Source organism: Tauraco erythrolophus, chromosome 7, assembly GCF_009769465.1.
Source record: "Tauraco erythrolophus isolate bTauEry1 chromosome 7, bTauEry1.pri, whole genome shotgun sequence".
NCBI classification, from domain to species: domain Eukaryota; kingdom Metazoa; phylum Chordata; class Aves; order Musophagiformes; family Musophagidae; genus Tauraco; species Tauraco erythrolophus.
In genome coordinates, this window is record NC_141471.1 from 2,689,521 (window position 1) to 2,713,764 (window position 24,244).

Genomic DNA, 24,244 nt, shown 5'->3' on the forward strand with positions numbered 1-24,244 from the left:
GCCCTCCCATCATCTTCGTGGCCTCCTCTGGACCCGCTCCAGCAGCTCCATGTCCTTCTTGTGTTGGGGACCCCAGAGCTGAACGCAGTATTCTCAGTGGGGTCTCACGAGAGCAGAGCAGAGGGGCAGAATCCCCTCCCTCGCCCTGCTGCCCACGCTGCTTTGGATGCAGCCCAGAATGTTGGGGGGAAACTGAGAAATAAGCAGTTTTCGTGGCTTCCTGCTGTCTTTCAAAACTACTCTTCCTGTCTTTAATAAAGGAAGTATTTAGCATTTAGTATTCAGTATTTAGCATTCGGTATTTATTTTTTAGCCTGGGACAGCACCTGACATTTATTTATCTCACAGTTACTCCAGAACAGAAAGGAAATAATCCTAAATTTATTGCGCACATGTGCTAACTGCTGTTTAAACGTCAACCTCTCGGCCTTTCGAAACGTGGCATTTTTTTTTCCTCCATGCGGAGTTAAAAAAAAATCCTGTGTTCACCTATTCCGTCCCATCCACCTGCGTATTAGAAAGGAGAAAAAAGTTAAAAGGGTTTTTCCCCGCACGGGGAAACTGAGGCACGGCGGGACCGCAGCAGCACTCGGCGCACTCCGCCCTGTGTGCTCCTCTCCATCCATTTACCCTTTTCCAGCACCAGAAATTGAAACTTTTTACCGGATCCTTTACGAATTTTTACGAGCCGGCTGGGCGGGGACTGGGGTGGGCGTGGCTTATTGTAGCCCCGCCCATTCCCCCCCTCGGCGCCCCCCGCCCTCCTCGGTTCCCGTGGTGCCGCGCGCGGGGCTGGCACTGACGTGGCCGCCGAGCGCCGCCATCTTGTGTGCCTGGGCGGAGAGCGGCGGAGAGGCGCGGGGGCAGCCGGCTCCGAGCGGGACAGCCCGAGCACAGCCAGACCCACTGCCCGGGGCAGCAGCCGACGCCGGTGGGTTCGCTGACACTTTCCCCTTCCTTCCCTTCAGCCCTTTGCGCCGCCCCGCTTCCCCCGCCCACACCCTGCGGCCGCCGGGCGTGAGGCGCCGCGGCCTTGGCGTGAGGGGACGGGGCGGCGGGTCGCTTCTTCCCGGGCCCGGCCGCTTCTTCCTGCCCTTCTTTTCCCCCTCACCGCCGCCCTCCCGCTGCAGCTGGCGGCGGGACGAGGAAGCCGCTGCCAGGCCGCGGCGCAGGCCCTGGGGAGCGGCGGGGCTGGCAGGGACGCTGCCCCACCCGCTCCCCCCTCGCAGCTTTGGGGCGGGGTGGCCGGGCCAGGGTCGGGGGTTGGCAGCCCTTTCCCTTCGCTGCTGGGGAGGCACGGGCGGGAGCGGGGGAGCGGCCCAACTCCCCGGCAGCTGCACAAGGCCCCGCGCCGCTCCCCCTACCGGAGGAATTAGGCGGGATGCGGCGGGATGGGCTTCTCCTCCCTTCCCCAAACTCGATCATTCCGGCCTCTGCCCCGCCCGTGAACGGGCCTGAGGAAAGAGGTCCTTCCTCGTTTTCCTCTCCCCTCGAAAACCCTCTCCGGGTGGACCTCGGAGATCTGGTAGCCCGGCGGGGGAAATGGGGCTTGGATGAAGCTGGTAGGAGAGAGGTTCTTTTCCTGTAAGCCCTCGGCTGCTGAGTTGGACTTTCTGCTGGGCCGAGGGGGCGATGGTAAGAAGTTGAGCTTTAGCCTAGAGCAGACTGTTTGCCATCCATGGCCTGGGTTTGATGGTCTAGGAGATCAGTTTTCCTTGGCGTAGCAGCTCCCAGTGGGAGGATATTATATTGTGTCTGAAAATACTATATCCTGTCTCTGTGAGTAGTTAACATGATACTTTGGGCTGATAACCTCTGTCTGATAAAGTGATAGGCCAACGATGCAACCGTTTTTACTGAGGAGTCTGCCCCGGCAAAGAAGAACGACTAAAACTCTGCTGGGTCATAAAACTGCCTAAATGTTGTGTTTGACATTGACCTTGTTGCTTTGCTGCTAGGCTCTTGCCAAACCAAATTCCACAGGTTGATTAGTGCTGTATCCAGCAGTCTTGAAACGTAGCTTTGTCAATAACTAAAATGCGAACTATTTATATAATACTTTGAACTTTGTTTTGCAAGCAGCAAGGCTTACAACACCCTTTTGCAGGATATTCTGTTAACCTTATTTTACAGGCAAAGAAATCAAGTCAAAGTAAATTGTCCAAGGTCGTTTGACAATATAGTTACTACTATTTTTGCTACTGATTTGGAGCAGTTCTGTAGGAAAAAGGAGCTGTAGGTGAACTAGAGGATTGCTTCTTGGGTTTTGTTCATGAGTTTTATAATCAAATTGTCAGTAGAAGTACTCAGGGCCTTACAGATATAGAAGGGGATTCTCTGAAAGGGAAGTTGGCAAGGTTGGTGTGATGCCACTGGATTCCTCTGTTAAAAACACGTCTGCAGTGCTCGAGAACCCTGTTGGACTGCTTTCCCTCTTGTAGTAATTGCATTGGGTGAAAGGGTGAGGAAACTCACCTCACTTGAACCTCTTAAACTCAGTTGCTTTGCCAAGTTTATTGATGCTTCTACTGTGGTAGGGCATCAGGAGTAAAAATGGCCCGAGCAGATGTTGTCCCCACTCAGAACAGCCTTCACTGCTGCGATAGTCTGTGATATACATGATAGTTGCTGGGTCATGTTAAGAGGCAAACACTTAAACATAAATCCGTCCCCAGTGGTCTGAGGCATTTGCTGAATTGTCAGGATTGCCTAGTTGTGAAATACAGTTGGAATCTGAAAAGGGACAGGGCAGGAGCGGTGCGTTTTTGCTCAGTGTGTGTAGTTCCCTCTGTGTGTTAGTCATGCTGACCAAGTCGGGGGCAGGACTAGTCACAGCTTTTCAAGGTGAACAAAGTGTACGTGGGAGTAGGGAGCTGGATTGTAGTCCTTAAAATTCACTGAATTGTGTTTTAGCTCCAGTTACACTTGTTTGAAAATCTGCTTTAAGCAGTAGCATTCGTACATCTTGCCGAGGCACAACTACCAGATAAGCTATTGATTACATTAATTGGTGGAAGGAGGAGAAGCTCCTAACCCAAAATTCCAGCTGAATTTGCAGTGTTGAAGTTTGAAGAACCACCTTTGTTTAAAAATAAAAAATCGCTTTAGAAATAAAAGCTGCCGAGTTGTGTAAAGATGGACTTTCAAACAATATTTTTTTATGGATTTCAACAGCCTTCACAAGCATCTAGGTTGCCTTACAGTGGATAAATTTGGTGAACATAAGTTAACTTTTTCTGATAAGGAACAGTTATGATTCTTTTTTAGAAATCTCTTGAAAGTTTTGCTACTAGAATGCTGTAGAGCTTATTTTAGAGCTAACACTGTCCTCAGCCATTATTCCCTTTCTTTGATGAGTAAAGAAGTTTATAATCAGCTTCCTACTACAGCAGCTGTTTTTCTGTGTTGTTCAGCATTTTTTTTCGTTCTGCTTGTGAGTATCCAATTTTATTTCTTGTTCCTAACACATGCAGACATTGAAGGACTGTGGTACTACTTCTGCTGATGTTTCAATTCTGATAACACTCTTGTGTCTGATATAGCTCTTGTTCCTGTGTGAATCTTGTAGCTCACAACAGGCTGCATAGGCTCAGCTTTGACATTTTCCCCAAACCAAAAGCCAGTTTCATTACCAGTGCTCTCGTGTGAGTTCTTGCCATTTCTAATATGAGTGTAAATGTTGACTTACTGCCCAGCTACTGGGAATGAATAACAGGATATTTGGCTTAAAATGTAGGATTTTGAGTTTGTGAATAGTTCAGCCTCAAAAACCTGCAAGGCTTATCTGAAGAGAAATGCTTTGTGGTAACTGGTTCTCCCAGCAGGATGCCCACTGTTGAACAGGTAAATACAAAGCCACAGTCCAAACTCGGGTGTCACAACTCCGTTGTCTGCACTGCTTTATTTCCTGAGCAGCTACAGGCAGTCTGCAGGGAGGTGATGGATGGGCTTTGTCTCAGAGCATGCACAGTGACACCTGTACTTTTCCACCTGTCAGCCTATCCTTCAAATAAAATATTTTTCAGACCAGATGTGTTTTTTTCCTATGTGTTGGTTTGCATGCTGTTGAGTTGTAACTGCTTAAAATGAGATTTTGCTGTGAAACAGAAGTAGCTTGCTCCTCCTACTTCAAGGTGAGAATGAGGCAATAACTCTGGTTTGGATTTTGAATATCAAGTCAAGCAACCTGACCTCTTTGCTTAATACTGACTCTTTTTTTAAATTCTAATCAGTATTTCAGGACTGAGTTCTTTTGTCTGAGAAATAGGCGTGACGCCAAAGGAAATTTTCCCTCTTTTGCCCTTGTTTTGATCTTGTAAGTGGAAATATTTTCTGTCTTCCTGCCATTCTGAGCCCCATGCTCTCAAGAGAATGTTACAGCGTGCGGAAAATGCACTATCTGGGGGATGTGTATGGGCAGCAAGATGTTCAACCTACTTAGATTGAGTAAAGGTGCTACATAAGGAGCAGGCTCTGTGTTGGATTTTCTCACACCTAGCTTCTTGCCTGCATTTGACATGTCCTTCATCTGCCTGGAACATGGAGTATGCACCTGGGAGCTTTTTAGTTGGTCACGGTGAGCCTTTTGTGGCCAAATCCAGCTAGACCTCTTTAGATGCAAGTGCAGTTATATATCTTTATCTTTTATTTCACTTGAGGCTTCAGTGCCAGTACCTCTCCTCTGACCTCCCCTAAAAGACAAATAACAAGGTCATGATCGTTTAGGGCACCTTTTCCATCTCGTGCTTGGCAGAAACACCTCCAGTGTGAAGTGGGGAAAATGGTTGCAGTGGTAGGTTTTGATCTCCACAGTTACCACTCCCCTAGTTGCAATAGATACAGCTATAACGGAGTTGGGACTTACTAGTAATGAAGAGCTCTGAGAAGATGTTCTTGAGGTGGCCTTTAGTACAATAGTATTTACATCCAAGATAATCCCCTGTTGAAGAAAGAGCCTAGCCTAGTTGTTAGCTACTATTAAATTTTGCGTGCAGTCTATGCCATAGTGATGTCGTATGGTCTCAAGTCTCAGGTAACTGAAATCAAAATTATTTAGGCTAAATTCCACTGTTAAGGCCCCGAAGTTCAAGGACTTGAGGTGATAACGTGGTCATCTTTCACTCAGGTTATCAGATGGGGAAGGCCAGTAAAAAACTTGTAAAAATAGTTGAATATAACTGTACTTGAATAGTCATGTATTGGGCCACCCTGGCCATATATAAAGAAATGCTTTGATCAACAGCGTTTTTCAGAATTTCCTGTAACAGAACACTTTAATCTGCAAAGAAATTCCTTCAAGTTCAAAAGAATGCAGCTGTACTTAACAGGCTGTGCCTGCTGAGTGGTGCTGTGAAATGCTGTGGCCCTGGATTAATCCTGAATTTTAGCAGGGTTCTGTTCTTGTCGGATCACTTCGCACATTCTCTTCTAAATCATGCTTTATATTGTAGAGAAAAAGCTGCCATGGTAGATTTGCACTTTAAATTATTTGCCAGTTGTTCTAGCATGTAACACCAGTAACAGCTGTTGAACTTGATTGCTTTTTTTAAAAAAAAAGCTTTCTCACCTCCTGTTTACATGAGTAGGAATATTTTGCTTCTCTGGACATTTTAACTAAAAACCTTCTAGAATGATGGAAAATAAAAACATGACACAGACTAACTAGCGATAACTGACTGGATTTCAAATCAATGTTTCTGTTAAATAATGAATTAATGAATTTTTGTTCTTTGAGATCAATGTAACTGGTGTGTTAGTACCAGGTTAGGAATTAGGGGTCTGAGGTTTCTCTGATTGTGTTGGAGGTGGAGTTCATGCTTAGGCCAATGTCAAATAGACTTCCCTTTAGATGGAGATGTACTTTTGGTAGTAAATCAGTTGTCTTTGAAAGCTCACCAGTTCTACTTGCCTTAGGTGTCTGAACAAATAGAACAAGATGCAGAATGCTACTAGGAAAAAGCTTTTTGGTAAACCTGCAACTGTTAGTTTTGTGTGTGTTTTTTTTTTTACCCTTGTGCTTTAGCATTAGTATTTTGACTGATATTAACTGTGTAATCCAGTGTGTCATTGGTAGTGGCACCATGTTCATCTGTCCTTGAAATGGGCATTTAAAAAAAGATAGGAACGTCCCAAGGAGACGTAGTGGTTCCCAGAGACAACAAATTCCCTCTGTACCTTGGTGTGCTGTGCAGAGAATGGAGGGAATTAAGCTTTTCCTAACTGATCTTCATCACTGCTGGTGTTTTTCGACTGCGGAGAATGGATTGCCAAAACAATTGTGCCCAGCAAGTTTGGTTGTGCCACTTGAAAAGTTTTAATCGTTTGTTCCCTGTAGGAGCCTTCTGTGATAAGTGTTGGTACATAGAAGTGAAATAAATATATTTCTCTACTGCAGGCATAATTTGACTAATGCATATGGCATGAGCTTCTGATTTTGTCTCCTATGGTATGGTTAAAGAAATGGTGTAAACCTGAAAGAAACCTGGCTCGGTGAAGTTTTTAGTCTCTCCGTGGTCAGAAAGAACTTTTCTGGAGGTTCAAAATAAAGATTATGCAGAGAGTTGAAGGTGTAGCTATACTTTCTGTAACTTACTGCATACCTCTCTGGTCATATTTGTGTGGGATGGCTTGTTAACTAACAGTTCATCCAAGAAGTTTGGAGGTCAAGAAGTGTGTTTGTCTTCTCAGGATAAGCAGCCTGAATGAAATGACATTAAAATGCATTAACGTACGGTTAAATGCCAAATGCTGCAGAAGATGAAATGTTGAATGATCTTTGGCCTGGAGATACTCCCCAGAACTTTTATTCTAACCACCTACAATTAATAAAAGCAAATTCTCGTTCTTACTCACGGGCCATATCGCTTTAACAGACATCAGCCTGCCCGCTGTTGCAGACGCTCATTCATTTTTAACCCATTGCACTGAGGCTTTCTGAAAAAAGGCTGCTCTGCTCCTGGTGGTTTATCTGAATGTGTCACTTACTGGAAAACCGTCTGCTGAAAATACCTCGTTTCCAGAAACAAAACTGCCGTCTTATCCAGGGGATGTCTTTCTCACTGTTTACCAATGGCACATTGTATCTTACCTGAACCTGCCTAACAGGTTCCTACTGCTGTGAGGATCTCGAGGTGGAGTAGATGATGTGCTCCAATGGACCAGGAGAAACACAGGTCAAACAGTTCAGTTTTGGGATGATCCGGGTTTGTTGCGGGGCGGTGAGCTTCCATTTCTAGAAACGGCAGTCCTGCTGAGGGAACGAACTCAGCAAAAATAGTCCGTGCTGTTCATTCAGATTGTCTTTCATACACAAATCTTCTCACTTAGCCCGATGGATATGTCTTCTGAAGATGTGCTGGAGTACTACGAGCAGCTTGCAAGCCACAGCCTTTTATGTTTTCAGGCGTTTTATTGAACTCGTGCTGCTCCGATGATCAGTGGAGGAATTACTGGCAACATTTGAGTGGAGGAAAAGAGAAGAGTAAGCTCCAGTGTGGAATACAGGCAATACCTCAGCAAGTCTTGTATAGACTGGAAATATTGAGGATGTCTGAAAAGCAGCAGGATTGCTTGGTTAACCTAAACGGGCCTTAAATTTCCTTGTGTTTTGAGACTGTGTGTGTTAGTTCTCTAGTTCTCCTAGTCCAGCTAATGGCCTAAAATGAGAGTTGCAGGAAGCAGCTTCGGCTCAGAAGTTTGCTGGAAGTAATCGCGTGATCCCACAGCTGAGCTGTATTAATGGGAGGCAGTTTCTGCTGCTGTAGCGTCTGCACTGGTGGACTGGAATGGTCTGAAAAGCAGAGACCTGATGGCTGGTCACAGCCATGGTGATGGTTTGGTTGAGGATTTTATTGACACTGGGAAAGGAACTTGAGGTGCCTTTGCTTGGATGATAGAAAATAATGGAATACTGGCACGGGCAGTGCAGGCAGAGGAGTGCAATGTGCAAAAATGTGGGAGTGCAATTTCTTTTTCTGTGGCAATAGATGGAGGTGATTCTAGCAGCTGGTCAGAGAATGGTCCTGCAGATGGTGAAGGCAGAGGCCCTCTGTTTTGCCCCAGCAGCATCCAACAATTAACTGGTGAGACCCACAACAGTTTAAAGATTCTGCAGATGGATTTCTCCTAGTATTTTCCTTTTAGACAGCAATGATACTGCTGCTTTCTAGTCAACATCTAAACACACTCATCTTGCAGGGGTGGGCTGTAAACTGCACTTCACTGCCTGTAAAAATAAATTGGATGTTCTGCAGTGTCACCTACCCTGAAGTACCAGATAAGATACAGGAGTGGTTTGGATAGTAGGAGTGTGGAAGGGAACAAGAAGGAAATGGAAACCAAGTGCTTAAATGTATCTTAACTTCTTACTCTTCACAAAAAGTAGAAATAAGGGAGGATGGGTGGTATAAAAGCAGCTTCAGTGGTGAAGGGCAGGCTTGACCTGGAAATAGCTGCCAGAAAAACAAGGATCTAACGGGATTCACTATCATTAGTGCCAAGTATAAGCATCTCTCAGCAGCCTGTGACTTCTCCAGGGTGTAAAAAAACTTCGTGGATGTAAACGCCAAGATTTTCCTGTTACGTGTTACTGCTGTTGATCATTTAATAACCTATTATGCTTTTAAACATGCAGAAACACAAGAAATGCATTCTTTTGCAGGACTCGTACAGTTCTTTTGCTACAAAAGTTCTTACACTCATTCTGGAGGGTTACAGGAGCTCTGGTAAAAGGTTACGGTTCAACCCTGTTGATTGGTTTTCAGGTGAAGTAGAAGACAGTGGTGGCACGAGCAGCCAGAGGAAAGCTTTACAGCCTCCCTCCCCTCCAGCCCAGTAAGAGCTGCTGCTGTGGGCTGGGGAGTGAGATTTCCTGCTGTGTGAGCGATTTGGATAAACAGGGACTCTAGCAAAACTGTTTTTTCTACTTCCTAATTAACTTTCCTGTTTATATAGCTTTCATATATTCACGTGGGAGTTGAAAATTCATGGTCGTCCTTCGGAAATATGAAGGAAATAGTGGAATAACAGAGCTTTTAAACCTTCCCTTTAGTTTTAATCCGCAGGCTGCCTTGTCTGGTTTACAGCAGAGCTTAGTTCTACAGTTTTGATTGCATTGAGCTTCAATCATATAGAATAAATAAATCTTTGACTTGAGTTACTGCAGCAAGTCGAAGTGGTGATTGATGTCATTCAGGAACTCTGGAGTGGACTTTGAACTTCACTGTGGAGCTGCTTGTGCTAAGACATGTGACTTAGTTAATGTTACAGTGCTTCTGGGTTAAAAATCGGATCCAGCCGAGCTTCCTGAGGAGGGCCGGACTGCTCAGACCTTTGACAGTGCCGAGTGAGGAGGCCAGACTCGGTACATCCCTAGTGTGGAGCTAAGCAGAGCAAGGACAAGATTTCTGTTCCGTGGTGTGCTTTGCAGTTACTCTGTAAAGTCTGTTTCCAGAGAGAGTTTTGCTTCAAGCACACAGCTTCATCATGAAAGAATATTTTCAAGAGATGGAGAGGGACTTTTTACAAGGGCGTGTAGTGACAGGACTAGGGGCAATGGCTTTAAACGGAAAGAGGGGAGATTTAGATTGGATCTAAGGAAGAAATTCTTCCCTGTGGGGGTGGTGAGGCACTGGAACAGGTTGCCTGGAGAAGCTGTGGCTGCCCCATCCCTGGAAGTGTTCAAGGCCAGGTTGGATGAGGCTTTGGGCAACCTGGTGTAGTGGAGGATGTCTCTGCCCATGGCAGGGGGGTTGGAACTAGGTGATCTTTGAGGTCCCTCCCAACCCAAACCCTTCTGTGATTCTATGATATGATTCAAAGTTTATGTTGAGCTTTAAATTGAGTGATTTGGTTTACAGGAAGCCCATCCTTTGAATGTTACACGTCTTGGCTGTATGTACTCTCACTGTCTGAAGCTTGTATTTTCAGTTCAGTCTCTTCTTTTTAAACTGACATCTGAGAGCTTCGAGACAAAGCAGCAGTGGAGATGTGTGAATCTTCACTATCACCGTGTAACATCCTCATCTACAATCCACTGTAAAGCTTTTTTTTTTTCACGCCTTGTGTGAGTAGAATAATAGTTCTTGTGGTGATTTCAAACTGGCTGTAAACTGTGTAGTAGGAAGCTTGGAAAAGGGGGAGAAACTTGTGGAAGAAGGGAAGAAGTGGACAAGTTGTGGTAGGGTGGATCCCATCCCAAGGGCGCAGGGAGCGGCTGCAGAGAGGCAGTTTCTCCAGTTCTGAAACAGGAAGCTCCTGATGGTGTTAATTGCTTCTGAGTGTCCAAGCAGAAGTGTTTGCAGTGAAGGAAGAAGCATTCGTTTCTAAACTGGCCTCTTTTAATGTGGCTATTAATTTTTGATAGTTAAGTGTCAGTAAATGTGGATTTGCTTCCTAGAGAAGGTTTCCCTCCAACGTTAATGAAATTAATACTGCTTTGTGTTTACGTTGTGTTTGCAGGCCCCTTCCTCAGGGTTTGGGAGGAAGGAAACTCTTTTGAGTAGGAGAGAATCCAAGCTGTGTTCTGAGTTTCCTTTGCAAAAGGAGTAGGTATTGGTGCACTGAACAGCAGAGAGACGAACACGCTTTTAAAAACTTAACTGCAGGTCGATGAGAAAAAAGTATTTTATGGTGACGCTTCAGGCTGCACATAAATTATCCCTTAACAATGAGGGGGGACGAAGTCCCCGAAGTGGTCAGTGGCATTGAAAGCAAACCACAAATTTTACAAACAAAAGCTTGAGAACAGCATTTAGTACCAAACATCTCTGAAAGCATATTTGAAAGATACAGAGCACTCAAAGCTGTGTCGTTTTACAAGCACTAAGTTTTGGCCCACCTGTTCATCTTTGTGTTGCTTCAGTGTGGGGAAAAGTCGCGTGTGTAAAGGATTCGTGTTATCTGACACTTTTGTGGTGGTTGATTATGACTTGGTAACTCATGAGTGACACTGTGATCTTTTTCTTCTAGACTTAACTGGCCAGTGAGAACATCTCTCAAGCATGGGAAATATTTTTGCTAACCTCTTCAAAGGCCTTTTTGGCAAAAAAGAAATGCGTATTCTAATGGTTGGTCTGGATGCTGCAGGAAAGACGACTATTTTGTACAAACTTAAACTTGGTGAAATAGTAACTACTATTCCTACTATAGGTAAGATTTTTCCGTTTGTGTAGCTCCTTGCTTTGGGATTTGGGTCTTGTTTGCAGCAGTATCTTGTCTCAGCTGCTGCTCTGCTGATTTAAGTGATTTAGTGCTGTGCCCCGACTCGACTGTCAGAACAAACACTTGCTCAAACCCTGGTGTGAAGGCAGCACAGCCAAATGTTCTGGCATGGGAGGAGATTCCATGACACTGTTTTTTCGCTCCATTCCCTGTCTTCAGTCACTTGTGGAACAAGCCACAGAAGGGCTGGCTGGCTGCCCTAAGCGTGTTGTGACATCGAGTAGATTAGACTGAGAAGCAGAGGGTGACACTGGTTGGTTTTTTTTTTTTTTGAGGGTGACTGCAAGAACTATGTGATCAGAGACATACCTTATTTGCAGTCCTTAAAGCCCGGGATTTTTTGATGCAGCATAGTTTGCTGTGCATTTTGTGGCTGCTCAGGTAGCAGTTAGAGCTATTGTTCATTATTTGATGGCAGTGGGGTGGTGGTGGGAGCAGGAGTTCCAGACAGCCCATGTTTGTCTGCTTCGAGGGCTTCAGTGTAGGATTCTGCTTTCAAGTAGATTTAAATTTTAAGATAACTCTTTAATGATGACGTTCTGAGTGTGACTTGGTAAATACAAGAGGTCCAAGGCAAGCTATGTTTAACTGAGATTTTTGCCACCATTTCTATTTTAGGTTTCAATGTGGAAACAGTAGAATACAAGAACATTAGCTTCACGGTCTGGGATGTAGGCGGTCAGGATAAGATCAGACCACTCTGGCGCCATTATTTCCAGAACACACAAGGTGAGTCTGAACGCTTAAATCACAGGTTTCCAGAATCTAGAAAGTTCGTTGGTTTTTTTTTTAATGTCCATACTATGATAATCTTGTGAGTGTCTTGGGAGGCAGGGGAAATATTATTATAAAAGGGTGTGTTTGTGTGCTGGTCTGGCTCTTTTGTTTAGCTAGTGCAGGTTCAAAGAGGGGTGGGAAGAAATCTAGAAACCAGTCTTCCTTGTCTATCTGACTCAGAGCGAGTTGAGAATTTTGCTTTTCTTCTGGAAGCGTCACAGCTCTCTGCCTTCACTTCAAAGCAGAGTCTTTACTACAAGCTCCAGCAGCCCCATGAACTGAGAGCTTGTCACTTCTTCCACTGCTGCACCTTTTGAGTCCTATCACAGGATTTTAAGAGTTGCTACTCACTGGGCAATATTAGTAGTTACGTAGATGAAGCACACAAGTTCCAAAACCACAAAACAACACCTGCTTTCACCAGCTTTCAGCAAGAAAAGACTTTCTCTGAGACATGAGATTACAATAACAAGAAAACTGTATTTTTCTGATGTATACTGAATTGTTTTGCCATCATCTTGTCTTCAAAGCTTAGTTCTGTCCTCCAGAAGTAGTTGTAATTTGTAAATAACTTTTGGTGTATGCTCATTCTCATTGTTTATTTCTAGGTCTGATTTTTGTGGTTGACAGTAATGACAGAGAACGAGTGAACGAGGCCAGAGAAGAGCTTATGAGAATGTTGGCAGAAGATGAGCTCAGAGATGCTGTTTTATTAGTGTTTGCTAACAAACAGGTATGCCCAAGAAAGGTGTCTTTCTGTAAGAACTCTTGAAAACATGCAACGTACTCGTGAGTACTAGATCTTGAACTCGACGTTCGTGTTTTCTGTGTAATAATAGATAAGCTCTCAGTTTATGTCCATTGAGTTTGGCAAAACAGCAAACCCATAGATTAAATTACCCCGTTCTCACCCGAAAGGAGCACCCTTCTAAACAGTCTTGGCTAATAGAAATTCTTGTATTTTCAGTTTTAGGGAGGAGTTCTACTAGTTTTGTTTTTTGAGGTTGACTTGACTCAAGTACGGCACCTGCCCCGGCTTTCTCCAAACAGAGAGGAATGCCAGAACCTTCCTGAATTCTTCAGTGAGGGTGTTTGAGGGCACTGCTGGTGTTGGTGGCAGCACTGGGGTGACTTTTAAATGTCCTTGTGACTCTCCTGGGCCACAAAGCGAGTACTGAGACGAGTAGTACTTTGTGATCAAAGCTGAGCTTGAATCGTAACTGCAGTCGCAGAAAACATTTCCTGAGTGGAAAGTGCATCACTTTCCATGCCCTTTGAGTCGTAAGCAGTTTTGGGTCAGCCCTGAGGGGCTTGATGACTTGATGCCAACGTCAGCAGTCTCATTTCTGTTTTCTGAAGAGAAGTGTCCCATAATACGCGCTTTTGGTCGTGGTGTTAAACCTCTGAGGCTTTTGTCAGTACAGGGGAAGTAGCTCGAATACGTAGAGGTGACTTTCTGAAAGAGAAGCTCCAAGAGCTCTCAACTTTCTTTTAATGGCTTTAAAGCTGATGATCAGAAAGGGTTTAGGGAGGTGGGCGTTTCTTCTCAGCGAGCAGGGGAGAAAATGACTCTTCTTCCTTCCCTCAGGACCTGCCGAACGCCATGAATGCAGCAGAAATCACAGACAAACTCGGACTGCATTCTCTTCGTCACAGGAACTGGTATATCCAGGCAACCTGTGCCACTAGTGGAGACGGTCTCTATGAAGGACTGGACTGGTTGTCCAATCAGCTCCGAAACCAGAAATGAAACCATAAACCTTCCTCTTCCCTCTTTTTCCACCCCTCCCTCTTATTTCCTCCTGTTCGCCCTTCGCTTTACTCTAATGTGGCAAACTGTGCTACTTTGTGGTATCGAGTGCCGGAAGCTGTTTTCATTCCTTTTGTCACAGTATATATTGCATCATGCTGTAAATGTGGCAAATACAAGCCTGAAAACAGTTAGGTTTCTTATTTAATGTAAATAGTTTTTGTTTCCAATGAGGCAGTTTCTGGTACTCCTATGCAATATTACTCAGCTTTTTTATTGTAAAGAATCAACTCACTGTTCAGTACGTGGAAGGGATTTAAGTGGGTTACCATAAGGGTTGCCAGTGGTCCTTGTGCAGTAGAGCTGAACACTATCTCAGCTGGGTTGTGAGATCTGTGAGATCCATTTTGGGGGTTGGTTTTTAACCCAAATTCTGTATTTTTTTTAAATAGTCAAGGAAAAGTAAAAACACTTCAACACGCAGACGTTTGACGCAGCTTCTGCTGTTCTAAGCTCTAACGCGGTGACTTTCGATTCTTTTGAAATGGTGAAGCGATGATCGACACCCAGTTAGCTTCATCTGGTTAAAGAACAGATCATAACTGGTAGATCTTTGGCTCTTTCTGTGGCTCATGGTATGTGCTCATGTATTTGTTCACACTCATTAAAAGATGTGTCGGACCCGGTTTAGATGAGCTTGCAGACTCACGCTAAACTTGTGACCGTTGGTTCAGGTGAGATTTATCGCTTCCGTTGAACTTGAATAATTTCCAGAAGTCACATTTTTAGCCTGTCGTCCTCGTCAAAAGTGTTTTGTACTTTTCTTGTGTGTAAACCACTCCAGAAGGCAAACCTTTCCACAGAAAGCACAGCCTCTACTGGTCCTAAGCTCTATAGGCAGAAAGTACTGTACTTAACGTTAGAATTGCCATGAAAACCACCAAACATCTATGTATAGCATCTAGGAAAAAAAAACAAAACAAAACAAAAAAGCATGAGAGTTTGGAGAGTCATTCCACTCTAGAAGTATTCAATCCCATTCTGGAACAATCCCATATCTGTATATGTGTGAAAACCCTTGGCATCCCTCATACTGCAAGGTTCAGATTTGCCATCAGTAAAAAGACCTCTTTACTTTTCTTTTGTATTTTGATAAACACTGAAGAAGCTGGAGCTGTTCAAACTTTAACTCGAGGAACTATCAGAACTGGTTTATTTAGTGTTGTGGAAACCTTTATTGCTTTCAGTACACGATTAGTAATCAACTGTTTTGTATACTTGTTTTCAGTTTTCATTTCGACAAACAAGCACTGTAATTAAAGCTATTAGAATAAAATCTCTTAACTATTTCATGTTTTTTATGCCTTGCTGTTCATTCGATCATCTTGGCAGAATCATAATGAAATACTTGTTGAATAAAAAGTTTCATGAAACTTGCACTGGTATCGCGTTGTGTATCATCCTTGTGCGGTACCGTCTGGCAGGTTAACGCAAATCCCGCCAGCGTTTTGCCACATCACGATTTTCATGCAAGTTTCAGCATGTCTCCCGTGTTTTCCAAATAATGTATCGTTCCCAGTTGGAGTCCTGCAGGTGAAGAGATGGGCTGGTGAGAGTTGGCTTCTGCTGGAGTCCCTTTTTTGCCTCAAAGGCATCTGTCAAGCTTCTTGAGTAGTCCCACTTCCCACAGTAGATCGTTCTTCCTGCTGATCCCATTTAATAATAGGCTCTGTGAATTAGTGGGGTTTTTTTGAGGGGGTGAAAAAACATGAAGTCTGCCTTCCTAAACACTTTGTTTTGGATTTTTCCATTCTGTAGTTCCCCTCTGGAGCTGGGACAGAGCTACTCCCAGCTGATGGTCCTGCCTTCCCCGGTCAGCTGCCCCTTCTCGTCACTGATGGTCACGCTTGGGCTGCTGGCCAGCTGCTGGCTCTTTTCCTGGCTGGAATTGCAGGAGATTCCCCTGTTAACTGTAAGATGAAAGGTGTATTATGCAGCTTGGAGAGCAACCTCACGGGTGGGGCAACCTGGGACTTTGGGTGGGTATGGGAGGGGACCAGAGCTGTGCCCTTTGTAGGCTGTTGACCTGGCATCTGCTTCAAGTGAGAGCTCTGATGACCTCCTGCTCTCTCTGGTCAGCAGATGACACTTGCCCACACTCCCCAGGTTTTGTTTCCGAATACTTCCGGCAGCTCCCTAATGCGTGTGTGCGGACTGGCCCTTGGCCTGAGCACAGGTTTAGTCCAAGACTTCTGTTATGGAATGAAGCTCATGGAGTGAACTGTGTGTCTTCTCTGCCCTGTCTTCAGCTGGGGGAGCTGCAGGGGGGGCAGGTTTCCCAGCGAGGGCTGCCTGAACCATGTGTCTGCTCCTTGCACCTGGTAGTAACGAGCAGATAGTATTAGGTAAACGATTACAAAACTGTAAGTCAGGTTATTCCTCCGAAGCCGTTCGCCTGGCCTTGAATTTCAGGCTCTGAATCGGGACCTTCGCATGCCTGATGGGGCAGGACATGGATTTACTCCTGTTCCGGGAGGGAATTGAGCTTGAAGAAGAAGCTTGATGAAGAAGACACCATCTCTTACGATGGTGTCACTTTGCACCACTGAAACAAGCAGAGCCCCCCACTCCATTCCCACTCCCTGTCCCTAAAAAGGTGGGTGCCCTGCCAGGACAGCACCCTGACCCCATCGGCAGCAGGAAGGCTCCTCCAAAGCGATGGATTTTACCTGGGGCACGTCAGCGCAGGGGCCGTGCGGTGGCCAGGCTGCCCCGGCCACACCGCAGATCACGGAATTTGCTTCTGGCTGGGGCTGGAAGGAGGAAGAGATGGGGAATGTGCTGATGTTATCTGGGATCAGTGAGCTGTGGGAGCCTGTGCCTCAGCTGCTCTGGGCAGTACAGGCTTTTCTGTTCCAGGGATTTTAGCCACCCGTCCAGCCAGGCAGGAGGCAGCTCACGCCCTGGGGAAAGGGTGAGCACGAAATGGCAGCTCTGGTTGGCAGCCGGTGTGGTTCCTCCTCTGTCCACCCAGGAACCGGTGCAACTGCTCGGCAGGGAGACAGGTGGGATATGTAGCCATGGGGATGGGCAGAGGTTTCCAAGGGGTGAGAGCAGGAGCAGCTCCTGCCTGGGGGATCCGGGGGGGGCATCAGCCCACGGCAGGAACTGCAGCAGCTGGTGGGGAACGGGTGTGAGCTCCGCAGGCGCTGGACCAGACAGCGGGAGGTGCAACTTCCCCACAAAGGAGGCAGGAGAAAGCCTGGGGAGAGGGAGCCCTCCGGGCCAGGCCGAACTGTGCCGGGGCAGCCATTCCACAGCCCCTCCGGCATCGGCCTCGGCAGACGGAACACCCTCCGGCACCCTCCTGGCTGGGCTGTGTGCTGAGAGCCACGGGTGTGAACCACCTCGCCAGATCCCAGCTCTGCCAGCAGCATCCATCCCACCCACTTGGGAAACGAAGGCAGGGGGAAGCGGGAGCCCACGGAGAGGGGAGTGTGGCGCAGAGCAGGATGCTGGGATTTGCGTGGGCTCTGGGTTTTTTCTCTGCTTGGTGCACAAACGTGGTGTTTAAGCTCTCCCGTAGTTCCCTGTTTCAGCCTGGAGCTCCCGACACCGAGTTCCTCTTAAGCACAGCCCTGTTCCACCATCCCCACCGCTGCCCTGCACTGGGACACTCCCAGCAGGCACCAGTCACAGCCTGGACCCCAAAAATCCCCAGGAGGTGACCCCGAGCTTGGTCTGGTGAGTGCCAGCAGGGTCAGAGCCTCCGGCCCAGGAGCGTGCGGGCTCGGGGCCACCCCACTTGTGCCACATGGGGTGCACGTGGGCAGCCGTGCAGGGGGTCCCTGGGCTGGATCTGCATCTGCTCAGGCCAAGAACAGCCCCATCACGCTGCCAAGAAGTTGTCAACCCCCCCCAAAAAAACATCCTGGGGGGCAGGCAGGGGGATCACCAAAGCTTCCAACCGCTCTGGAGTATCTCCCGCTGCTTGAGCGTGCGCTCGCAGCCCGGGAGGGCATCGGGACAGAAAGGCTTTATTTCAGCTCATCGCCCTGATCCCGCCGTGCCGCCCCCCACGATGAATGCTGCCCTTGTTGGACACCGGGCACGCCTGCTCCTACCCCGCACGCCCGTCCCTGAGCCGGGCAGGGCGATGGCACGGCCACCCAGATGGCAGAAGATTCCTCGCTCCGACGCTGCCCAAGTGCAAACCGAGGCTGGTCACCAGCCCCAGGCTTTTGTCTGCCCAGATGCACAAAACTGCCCTGTCTTAAGCAGGAGAAATTGCATCATCAATGACACAAACGAGGCCCTCGTGCTTGGTGCGGCCACTCTGGGAGCCAACCCAGAGCTGCTCGGGACAATCCCTTTCTATTTGGATCAATATTTCTACTTATTGATGGAAAATTCCTCTTTCTCAGGACACCAAGCACATAAATACTCCGAGGTTTTGAGGTTTAAACTCCTGACTGGGAACAGAGCTCGCTGCTCCGTGCCCTGTTGTGGGGTGGACATGACCAGGGCAAACGTCTATAGGAGATGGCCAAACCCCACCTGTCTCCTTCCACCATCATCCAAGAAATTATTCCAGAGGTTCTCCTTGCAGTCCGTAACTAGGGCAGTTTCCTTTTTTTTTAAATCAAAAAAAAAGCTCTTTTTCAACCAAAAGCAACATCCATCACCCTCACTCGCAGCTGCTCGAGTCATAAAGTTCCCGATTTTCCCCAAACTCAGGCTGGGAAAGCACTTGGCCTGGGGGAATGGGCTGCTCCATCCCCACACAGGGGACATGGACACAGGGGGGACGCTGCCAGGGGACCCCATGGCATGGCCATTGCTGCGGTGATCTCTGCCACCCCACAGGAGTTTGGGGGTGATGGGGCCACCTCTGCTTCATGTCCCACCAGGATCTGCCCAAATTAAAAGCTTTTGGAGGACAGGGGTGGTGAACATCACCTCAGGACAGTCCTGCCAGGGCTCTGCCCTCTCCTGGGGGGGGCGGGGGGGATGTCCCGAGTGCTCCCCTGCTCACATATGTACGTGCCCTAGGGAGAGTATGTGATGTCACCCTATGGAGAATGCCCATGACCCCTGGAGAGCACCCATAGCTCCTGGAGGGCATCACTGCTCCACGGTGAGCGCACGTAGCCCCATGGAAAGCACGTGTGGTCCCATGGGGAGCACCCTTGTGACACGACAGCACTCACCACCCCACGGAGAGCAGAGGTGGCCCCGTGGAGAACCCCACAGTCTGGCCATCATAAAGCCATCGGGTCCAAAATGCAAAACCCTCCCCGCGGCGTGCGAGCCCCGGGTTTTATTTTGCAGCTGATGAACTTGGAAGGGCGGGTTTAAGGAAAAAAACTCTCCTCCAGCCTCTTCACCGGCAGTTATTTGAGGGCATTGAAAGAAGATAATTAAAAACCATAATAATAATAATAATAATAATAATAATAACTGCATCCAAAGTCTCTCCACACAAACACGAAGCGTCCACAGCGTTCCCAGCACCGCAGCTGGAACCGTCCCAGCTCCAGCACCCAGCCCACAGCATCCCCCGGGGCTAAATCATGCCTGGGTGGACAGATCCAGGGAGGGAGAAGGGTGCCTGGGTGCCTGCTGCCCCCGCTCCACGGCTGGGATCAACGTTGGGGGAGGCTGCCAGTGCTGCCCCAGGAGCTGTGGGCAGGGAAAGGGCAGCTGGCATCGCAAAAAAACGTCCCCTTGGCCAGACTCAGCCCCAGCAACCGCAGAGCTACAGCTTTTTTTTTAATTTAACAGCTTTAAAAAATATATAACCTGTGTGAGATTTCCCTGGAAAAAACAAAAAAAAACCAACAAAACAAAACAGGCTCCCAGTCAGTCATCCGAATCGGTGTCATGGCGTTGCCTGACCCCACGGGACACGGGGGACCTGCTCCTGCTCCTCTTCCTCCCCTTGCGCCGCGGGGACGGGTGCCGACCGTGGCCGTCTCTGCTGCGGCTCCGCCGCCGGGTGGGATGGCGCGAGGGGCTCCGGCCCGAATCCCGGCCGCTGGCAGAGGAATCCGTGTCGTGTCGCCGCCGTCCACCGTGCCGCGCCATCTCAGGGTGATGTTGGGTTTTCCTTCGGTGGGTTCTATGGGGAGGGAGGAGAAGGTCAGATGGGGAACCTTGGCAATACCAATGAGCCAATTCTGGGATGAAAAATAGGATTTTAGAAAGGCAGAAGATGCCAACAGGGCATCCTGATGCCAACCATGACCATGTGGTTCTCCTAAATCCTTCATTCTGTTTTCCAGTGATGATGCCCTGTGAGCTCTGGTCTTGGGGTCCTCGTGACCTCCCCGGTCCTGGTCCCCCTCCCCAAGACCAGGGCTCAGCCTTCATCCCAACCCAGCTACCTCTCATCCTGGTCCGGAGAAGAATCAGAGGATGATGGAGCAGCATCCCTCTTGTGATGCTTGTCCTTCTTCTTCTCCTTCTTATGTTTCTTCTTTTTCTTCTTCTTTTTCTCCTTTTTGGATTTCTTGTTGCTCTCCGGTCTGCAGGGAAGAGATCAAGCAGTGAGGATCCCTGCCCCACGCATCCCTCCAGCTCCTCCGAAAGCTCATCTCCATCCCCTCCTCCATGTGCATCCCACCACTTCCCTCCTTGGCCAAGGAGAAGCCCCCAGTAAAAAAAAAAAAAAAAAAAAAAAAAATTTAGGGGCAAAGCAAAGGTTTTAGGGAGTGATTGAGGCAGATGCAGAACAAGCCCGATGCCAAACAGAGCCAGAGAAGCGTTTTGCAAAATATCATCCTCCAAAAAAGGCCATTTCTGGTGGTTTCCCACCAAAGCAGTGGTCCCCATCCTCACCGTTTCTCCTCTACCTTCTCCTCCTTTTCTGGCTTCTTCTTGGAGGCAGACGTCTCGGGGCTGCTGGAGACTTTCTGGTGCTGGGGTTGGAAGAGGGAAGGAAAATAGGGATTGAGTCTGTGAGCCCGTCACTTTGAATGACAAGAAAAAGGGACCTTCTCCCTTTAAAAATTTAATTTAGAAAAAAATTTAAAAAAAAATATTAAATTTGGAAAAAAAAATTTAAATACCCGCCAAGAGCTGCTTCCAAATTAAAACTCCACAAATTAACGCTGTGCAAACGGGACACTGGGAGCTCCTGCACTACAACCACCAGCTTTGCTTTGGAATAAAACATTCCGAACGCGAGGCTGGGCTTTTCGCCTTTTTCCATCTTTCTTTCCATCTTTTTTTTTTTTTTATTAAACTTCACGAGGAAGACGTGAGCCGTGCCGGTGCCTTACCGTGAAGACGGAGAGCCCCATCTTGGCCGCTTCCTTGTCCTCCTTGGAGAGCATCACCCGGCCGGCGCTACCGCTGCGGAGAGACGTCGCCGAAATGAAATTAAAAAAAAAAAAAAACAAAACAGAAAAAAAAAAGCAAAAAAAAGCATCAAAACGGTAAAATAATTAAAAAAATAAAATCTAATTGCTGTGAAATGGGGCATTTTGGTACGAGACCCTCCCTGCCCTGTACCTGGAGCTGCCCAAGCCCACCACTCGATCCACGTCCTTCTCGTCCCGCTCGGCGCCGTCCCGCTTGCACACCTCGGCCAGGTCCTGGGGAGGGGGGAGAGCACCCTGTGCATGTCCCCCCCCCCAAAATAAAGCAGGGTACAGGGTACACCTGCATGGGGCACCACGTGCCCCCCTTACCTCCCTGCTGAGGCCGGTGGGCTGCCTCTTCACATTCCTGTAGCCCCTGTGAAACCAGAAAGCGGTTGATGCTGGGGTGGGGGGAGCGATGCTTTGCACCCCCACTTTTTTTTTTTTTTGGGGGGGGGGTGGACTCACAGGGCTGCCATCATGGCCTCCTGCTCGGCCAGGCGGACGGCGGCCAGCTCTTCCTCACGGGACAGCGGCGGGGCCGTCTCCTTCTTGCCCTTGGCGTACCAGGTCAGGTCCTTCCCCTTCTGCCAGCGGCCCACCGGTGCCATCAGGGAGTTCCCTGCGGGGGGAGAGACACCCCCCACCCCCCCAAAAGTGTCACCGCACCCCAAAAACACTCCATCCCCACCCCCACGCCGTGCCCGCCCAGGTCAGCCCTTACCCAGGTAGTTTCCCGTTGTTTGTCCGTTTTGACGTCCTCCCAGCTGAACTGGTCCTGGCCCCCCCGGACCCCCCCTCGGGATGAACCGAACATGGTGCCGGACCCCGCGGCTGGGGCGAGGGGGGGGCGGCTGATGACCTGGAAGAGGGATCAGTGGCGGGATTGTTCCCGCCGACCCCTCTGCGGAACCCTGGGGGGGGGCAAAATGGCCCCCCCAGGTGCCAGGGGGGTAACCAAAGCCCGGGGGGGGCGGGGGGAGGACACAGAGAAGCAGAGCTGCGCTGAGGGGGGGGGGTCGCGCTGCAGCGGGGTGCTGCATGGTCTGGGGGGGCAGGGGGGGACACGATTTAGAGGGGTGGACGGTTTGGGGGGGGGGAGCACGGTTCGGGGGGGCGTGCAGAGTTTAGGGGGGGTGTATGGTTCAGGGGGGTGCACGGTTTGGAGGGGTGCATGGTTTGGGGGGTAGATGGTTCGGGGGGGTGTGCACGGTTTGGGGAGGGGATGCATGGTTCAGGAGGGTGCACGGTTCGGGAGGGTGCACGGTTTGAGGGGGGTGCACGGTTCGGGGGGGGTGCACGGTTCGGGGGGTGCACGGTTCGGGGGGGTGCACGGTTTGGGGAGGGGGTGCACGGTTCGGGGGGGTGCACGGTTTGGGGAGGGGGTGCATGGTTCGGGAGGGTGCACGGTTTGAGGGGGATGCACGGTTTGAGGGGGATGCACGGTTTGGGGGGGTGCACGGTTCGGGGGGGTGCACGGTTTGGGGAGGGGGTGCATGGTTCGGGAGGGTGCACGGTTTGAAGGGGGTGCACGGCTTGGGGGGGTGCACGGTTCGGGGGTGGGTGTGAACGGTTCGGGGTGGGGGGGGACGGACACGGCCATGGACGGGGGGGTGGGAAATGCGCGGCCCGGGGGGGGGCTGCACGGCGCGGGGGTGTGTGAACGCAGCCCGGAGGGGGAACACGGCACGCCCGGCGCTCCGAGACGCAAACGCGGCTGCAAACCGCGGGGCCACACACGCCACCTTCCCCCCCCCCCCCCCCCCCCCCCGCTCCCGCCCCCCCCCTCACCCGCACGCACCTCGCGCGCCGCTCCGGCCCGCGCGCCCTCCCGCCCGCCCCGCCCCGGCCGCTCCCACTGCGCGCAGCCGCGGGGGTGACCCGCGCCGCGGGCGGTACCACCGCGCCAGCGAGCGGGGGGGAGGGGGGGGGGAGCCGCGGCGAAAAAAAACCCCACACTTTCACCACGAAGGCTCATTTCTCGGCTTTATTTATTTATCTATTATTTTAATTTAAATTTCAGCTCCTCACTTCTTCCAGAACTGCCTGTAGGTGTCCAGGTCGACGCCCTCGAAGGTCTCCTCCGTCTCGGCCTTCGGCTTGCTGGGGAAGTGCTGCCGCAGCCGGGCCCGGCGCTCCGCCTCCGGCAGCGCGCTGCTGTCCAGGGGCAGCTGAGGGCGGCGGCGTGCAGCCCCCCCCGCCGCCCCCTCCGCCGGCCCCCCCCCCCGCACCTCCCGCCTTACCATGAGGATCCTCTTGGGCTCCTTGTAGCGCAGGCGGATGGTGGAGCCGTCGGTCTTGACCAGGAGGGTGGGATAGAGGCGGCCGTAGAGCTGTCTGTGGAGGTGCGAGACGGAGGTGCGGTTGGAGTTGCTGCGGCTGGAGGCGGCGATGGTCGGCGGCAGCCTGGGGGCGGCGGCGGGGCGCAGGGCGCTGGGAGGGAAAGGGGACCGCGGTCAGAAGTCACCGTGGCGGGTTAAACCAAACCCAGACCCGCTCCGGCTCCTGCCGAAGGACCCGGCTGCGCTCCCCGGCATCGCAGCCACCGCCGCCGCGCTCACCTCAGCGCCCTGCTAGCGGCCGCCATCCCGCTGCGGGTGAGGGACGCCAGGTCCTGCACGGGCAGCTGCAGCAGGAGGCGAGGCGGCCTCCTGGGGACACCCTGTGGGACAAGGGGCGCTCCTGGGACAGGTGATGGGTGGCGGCCCTGGGGCCCCAGCACAGCGTGGCCCCCCGGGCTCCTCCCCATCATGTATCAGCCCCATGATGGCTCCCCCTGCCACGGTTCAGCCCCACTATACACCCCCTCCCCCGGCCCGTGCCATGGTTCAGCCCCACCGTGGCTCCCCCCGCTGCCCCGCTATGGTTCAGCCCAGCCAGGACTCCCCCCCCATCTCGGTTCGGCCCGACACAGCTCCCCCCCGCCCCGCAATGGTTCAGCCCAGGGTGACTCCACTTCCTCCCCCCCCCACCAGCGCCTCTCTCCGCCGCAGCGCGCCGCCCCCATCATGGCGCGGCCCCAAGCTGACACACCACCCCACACATCCCCCCCCCCCAGCCTCCATGACCCCTCAGGCGCCCCCCCGGCACCACCATGTCCCTCCAACCCCCGTACCGCTCGATCCCGGCGCTG

General features: G+C 50.1%; 3 protein-coding genes across 4 annotated transcripts; 1 reads left to right on the forward strand and 2 right to left on the reverse strand.

The window, feature by feature from the left end:
- The first annotated feature begins 851 nt into the window (after positions 1-851).
- Positions 852-15,184, forward strand: ARF1 (ARF GTPase 1). Of its 2 annotated transcripts, none has more exons than XM_086615077.1 (5): positions 852-931; positions 10,969-11,148; positions 11,839-11,949; positions 12,606-12,730; positions 13,586-15,184. In XM_086615077.1, the coding sequence occupies exons 2-5, from the start codon at positions 11,001-11,003 to the stop codon at positions 13,745-13,747; spliced, it is 546 nt and encodes a 181-aa protein (XP_086471203.1). In that variant the 5' UTR covers positions 852-931; positions 10,969-11,000; the 3' UTR covers positions 13,748-15,184. The 2 variants fall into 2 exon arrangements, with proteins under 2 accessions (XP_086471203.1, XP_086471204.1); XM_086615078.1 differs by lacking the exon at positions 852-931 and adding an exon at positions 7,544-8,081.
- A 4,425-nt stretch (positions 15,185-19,609) lies between these two features.
- C7H1orf35 (chromosome 7 C1orf35 homolog) lies at positions 19,610-21,938 on the reverse strand. Its single transcript, XM_086614937.1, has 8 exons — positions 21,820-21,938; positions 21,580-21,733; positions 21,442-21,487; positions 21,263-21,345; positions 21,031-21,103; positions 20,588-20,667; positions 20,134-20,274; positions 19,610-19,868 (listed from the first exon to the last, which is right to left on the reverse strand). Exons 1-8 carry the CDS (start codon positions 21,926-21,928, stop codon positions 19,610-19,612), a joined length of 945 nt encoding a protein of 314 aa, XP_086471063.1. The 5' UTR covers positions 21,929-21,938.
- A 1,169-nt stretch (positions 21,939-23,107) lies between these two features.
- On the reverse strand, positions 23,108-23,698 carry MRPL55 (mitochondrial ribosomal protein L55). Its single transcript, XM_086615020.1, has 3 exons — positions 23,673-23,698; positions 23,355-23,517; positions 23,108-23,282 (listed from the first exon to the last, which is right to left on the reverse strand). Exons 1-3 carry the CDS (start codon positions 23,696-23,698, stop codon positions 23,139-23,141), a joined length of 333 nt encoding a protein of 110 aa, XP_086471146.1. The 3' UTR covers positions 23,108-23,138.
- Positions 23,699-24,244: the final 546 nt, after the last annotated feature.

Coding starts and splice junctions, on each gene's coding strand:
- ARF1 (XM_086615077.1), top strand. CDS start 11,001: ATGGGAAATATTTTTGCTAACCTCTTCAAAGGCCTTTTTGGCAAAAAA. Junction 11,149..11,838: donor AACTACTATTCCTACTATAG/GTAAGATTTTTC, acceptor TTTCTATTTTAG/GTTTCAATGTGGAAACAGTA. Junction 12,731..13,585: donor TAGTGTTTGCTAACAAACAG/GTATGCCCAAGA, acceptor TCCTTCCCTCAG/GACCTGCCGAACGCCATGAA.
- MRPL55 (XM_086615020.1), bottom strand. CDS start 23,698: ATGGCGGCCGCTAGCAGGGCGCTGAG. Junction 23,518..23,672: donor GCCGCTAGCAGGGCGCTGAG/GTGAGCGCGGCG, acceptor CGCCGCCCCCAG/GCTGCCGCCGACCATCGCCG. Junction 23,283..23,354: donor AGCCCAAGAGGATCCTCATG/GTAAGGCGGGAG, acceptor CGCCGCCCTCAG/CTGCCCCTGGACAGCAGCGC.
- C7H1orf35 (XM_086614937.1), bottom strand. CDS start 21,928: ATGTTCGGTTCATCCCGAGGGGGGGTCCGGGGGGGCCAGGACCAGTTC. Junction 21,104..21,262: donor GTGGGCTTGGGCAGCTCCAG/GTACAGGGCAGG, acceptor GTCTCTCCGCAG/CGGTAGCGCCGGCCGGGTGA. Junction 20,668..21,030: donor TGGGGCTCTCCGTCTTCACG/GTAAGGCACCGG, acceptor TTCCAACCCCAG/CACCAGAAAGTCTCCAGCAG.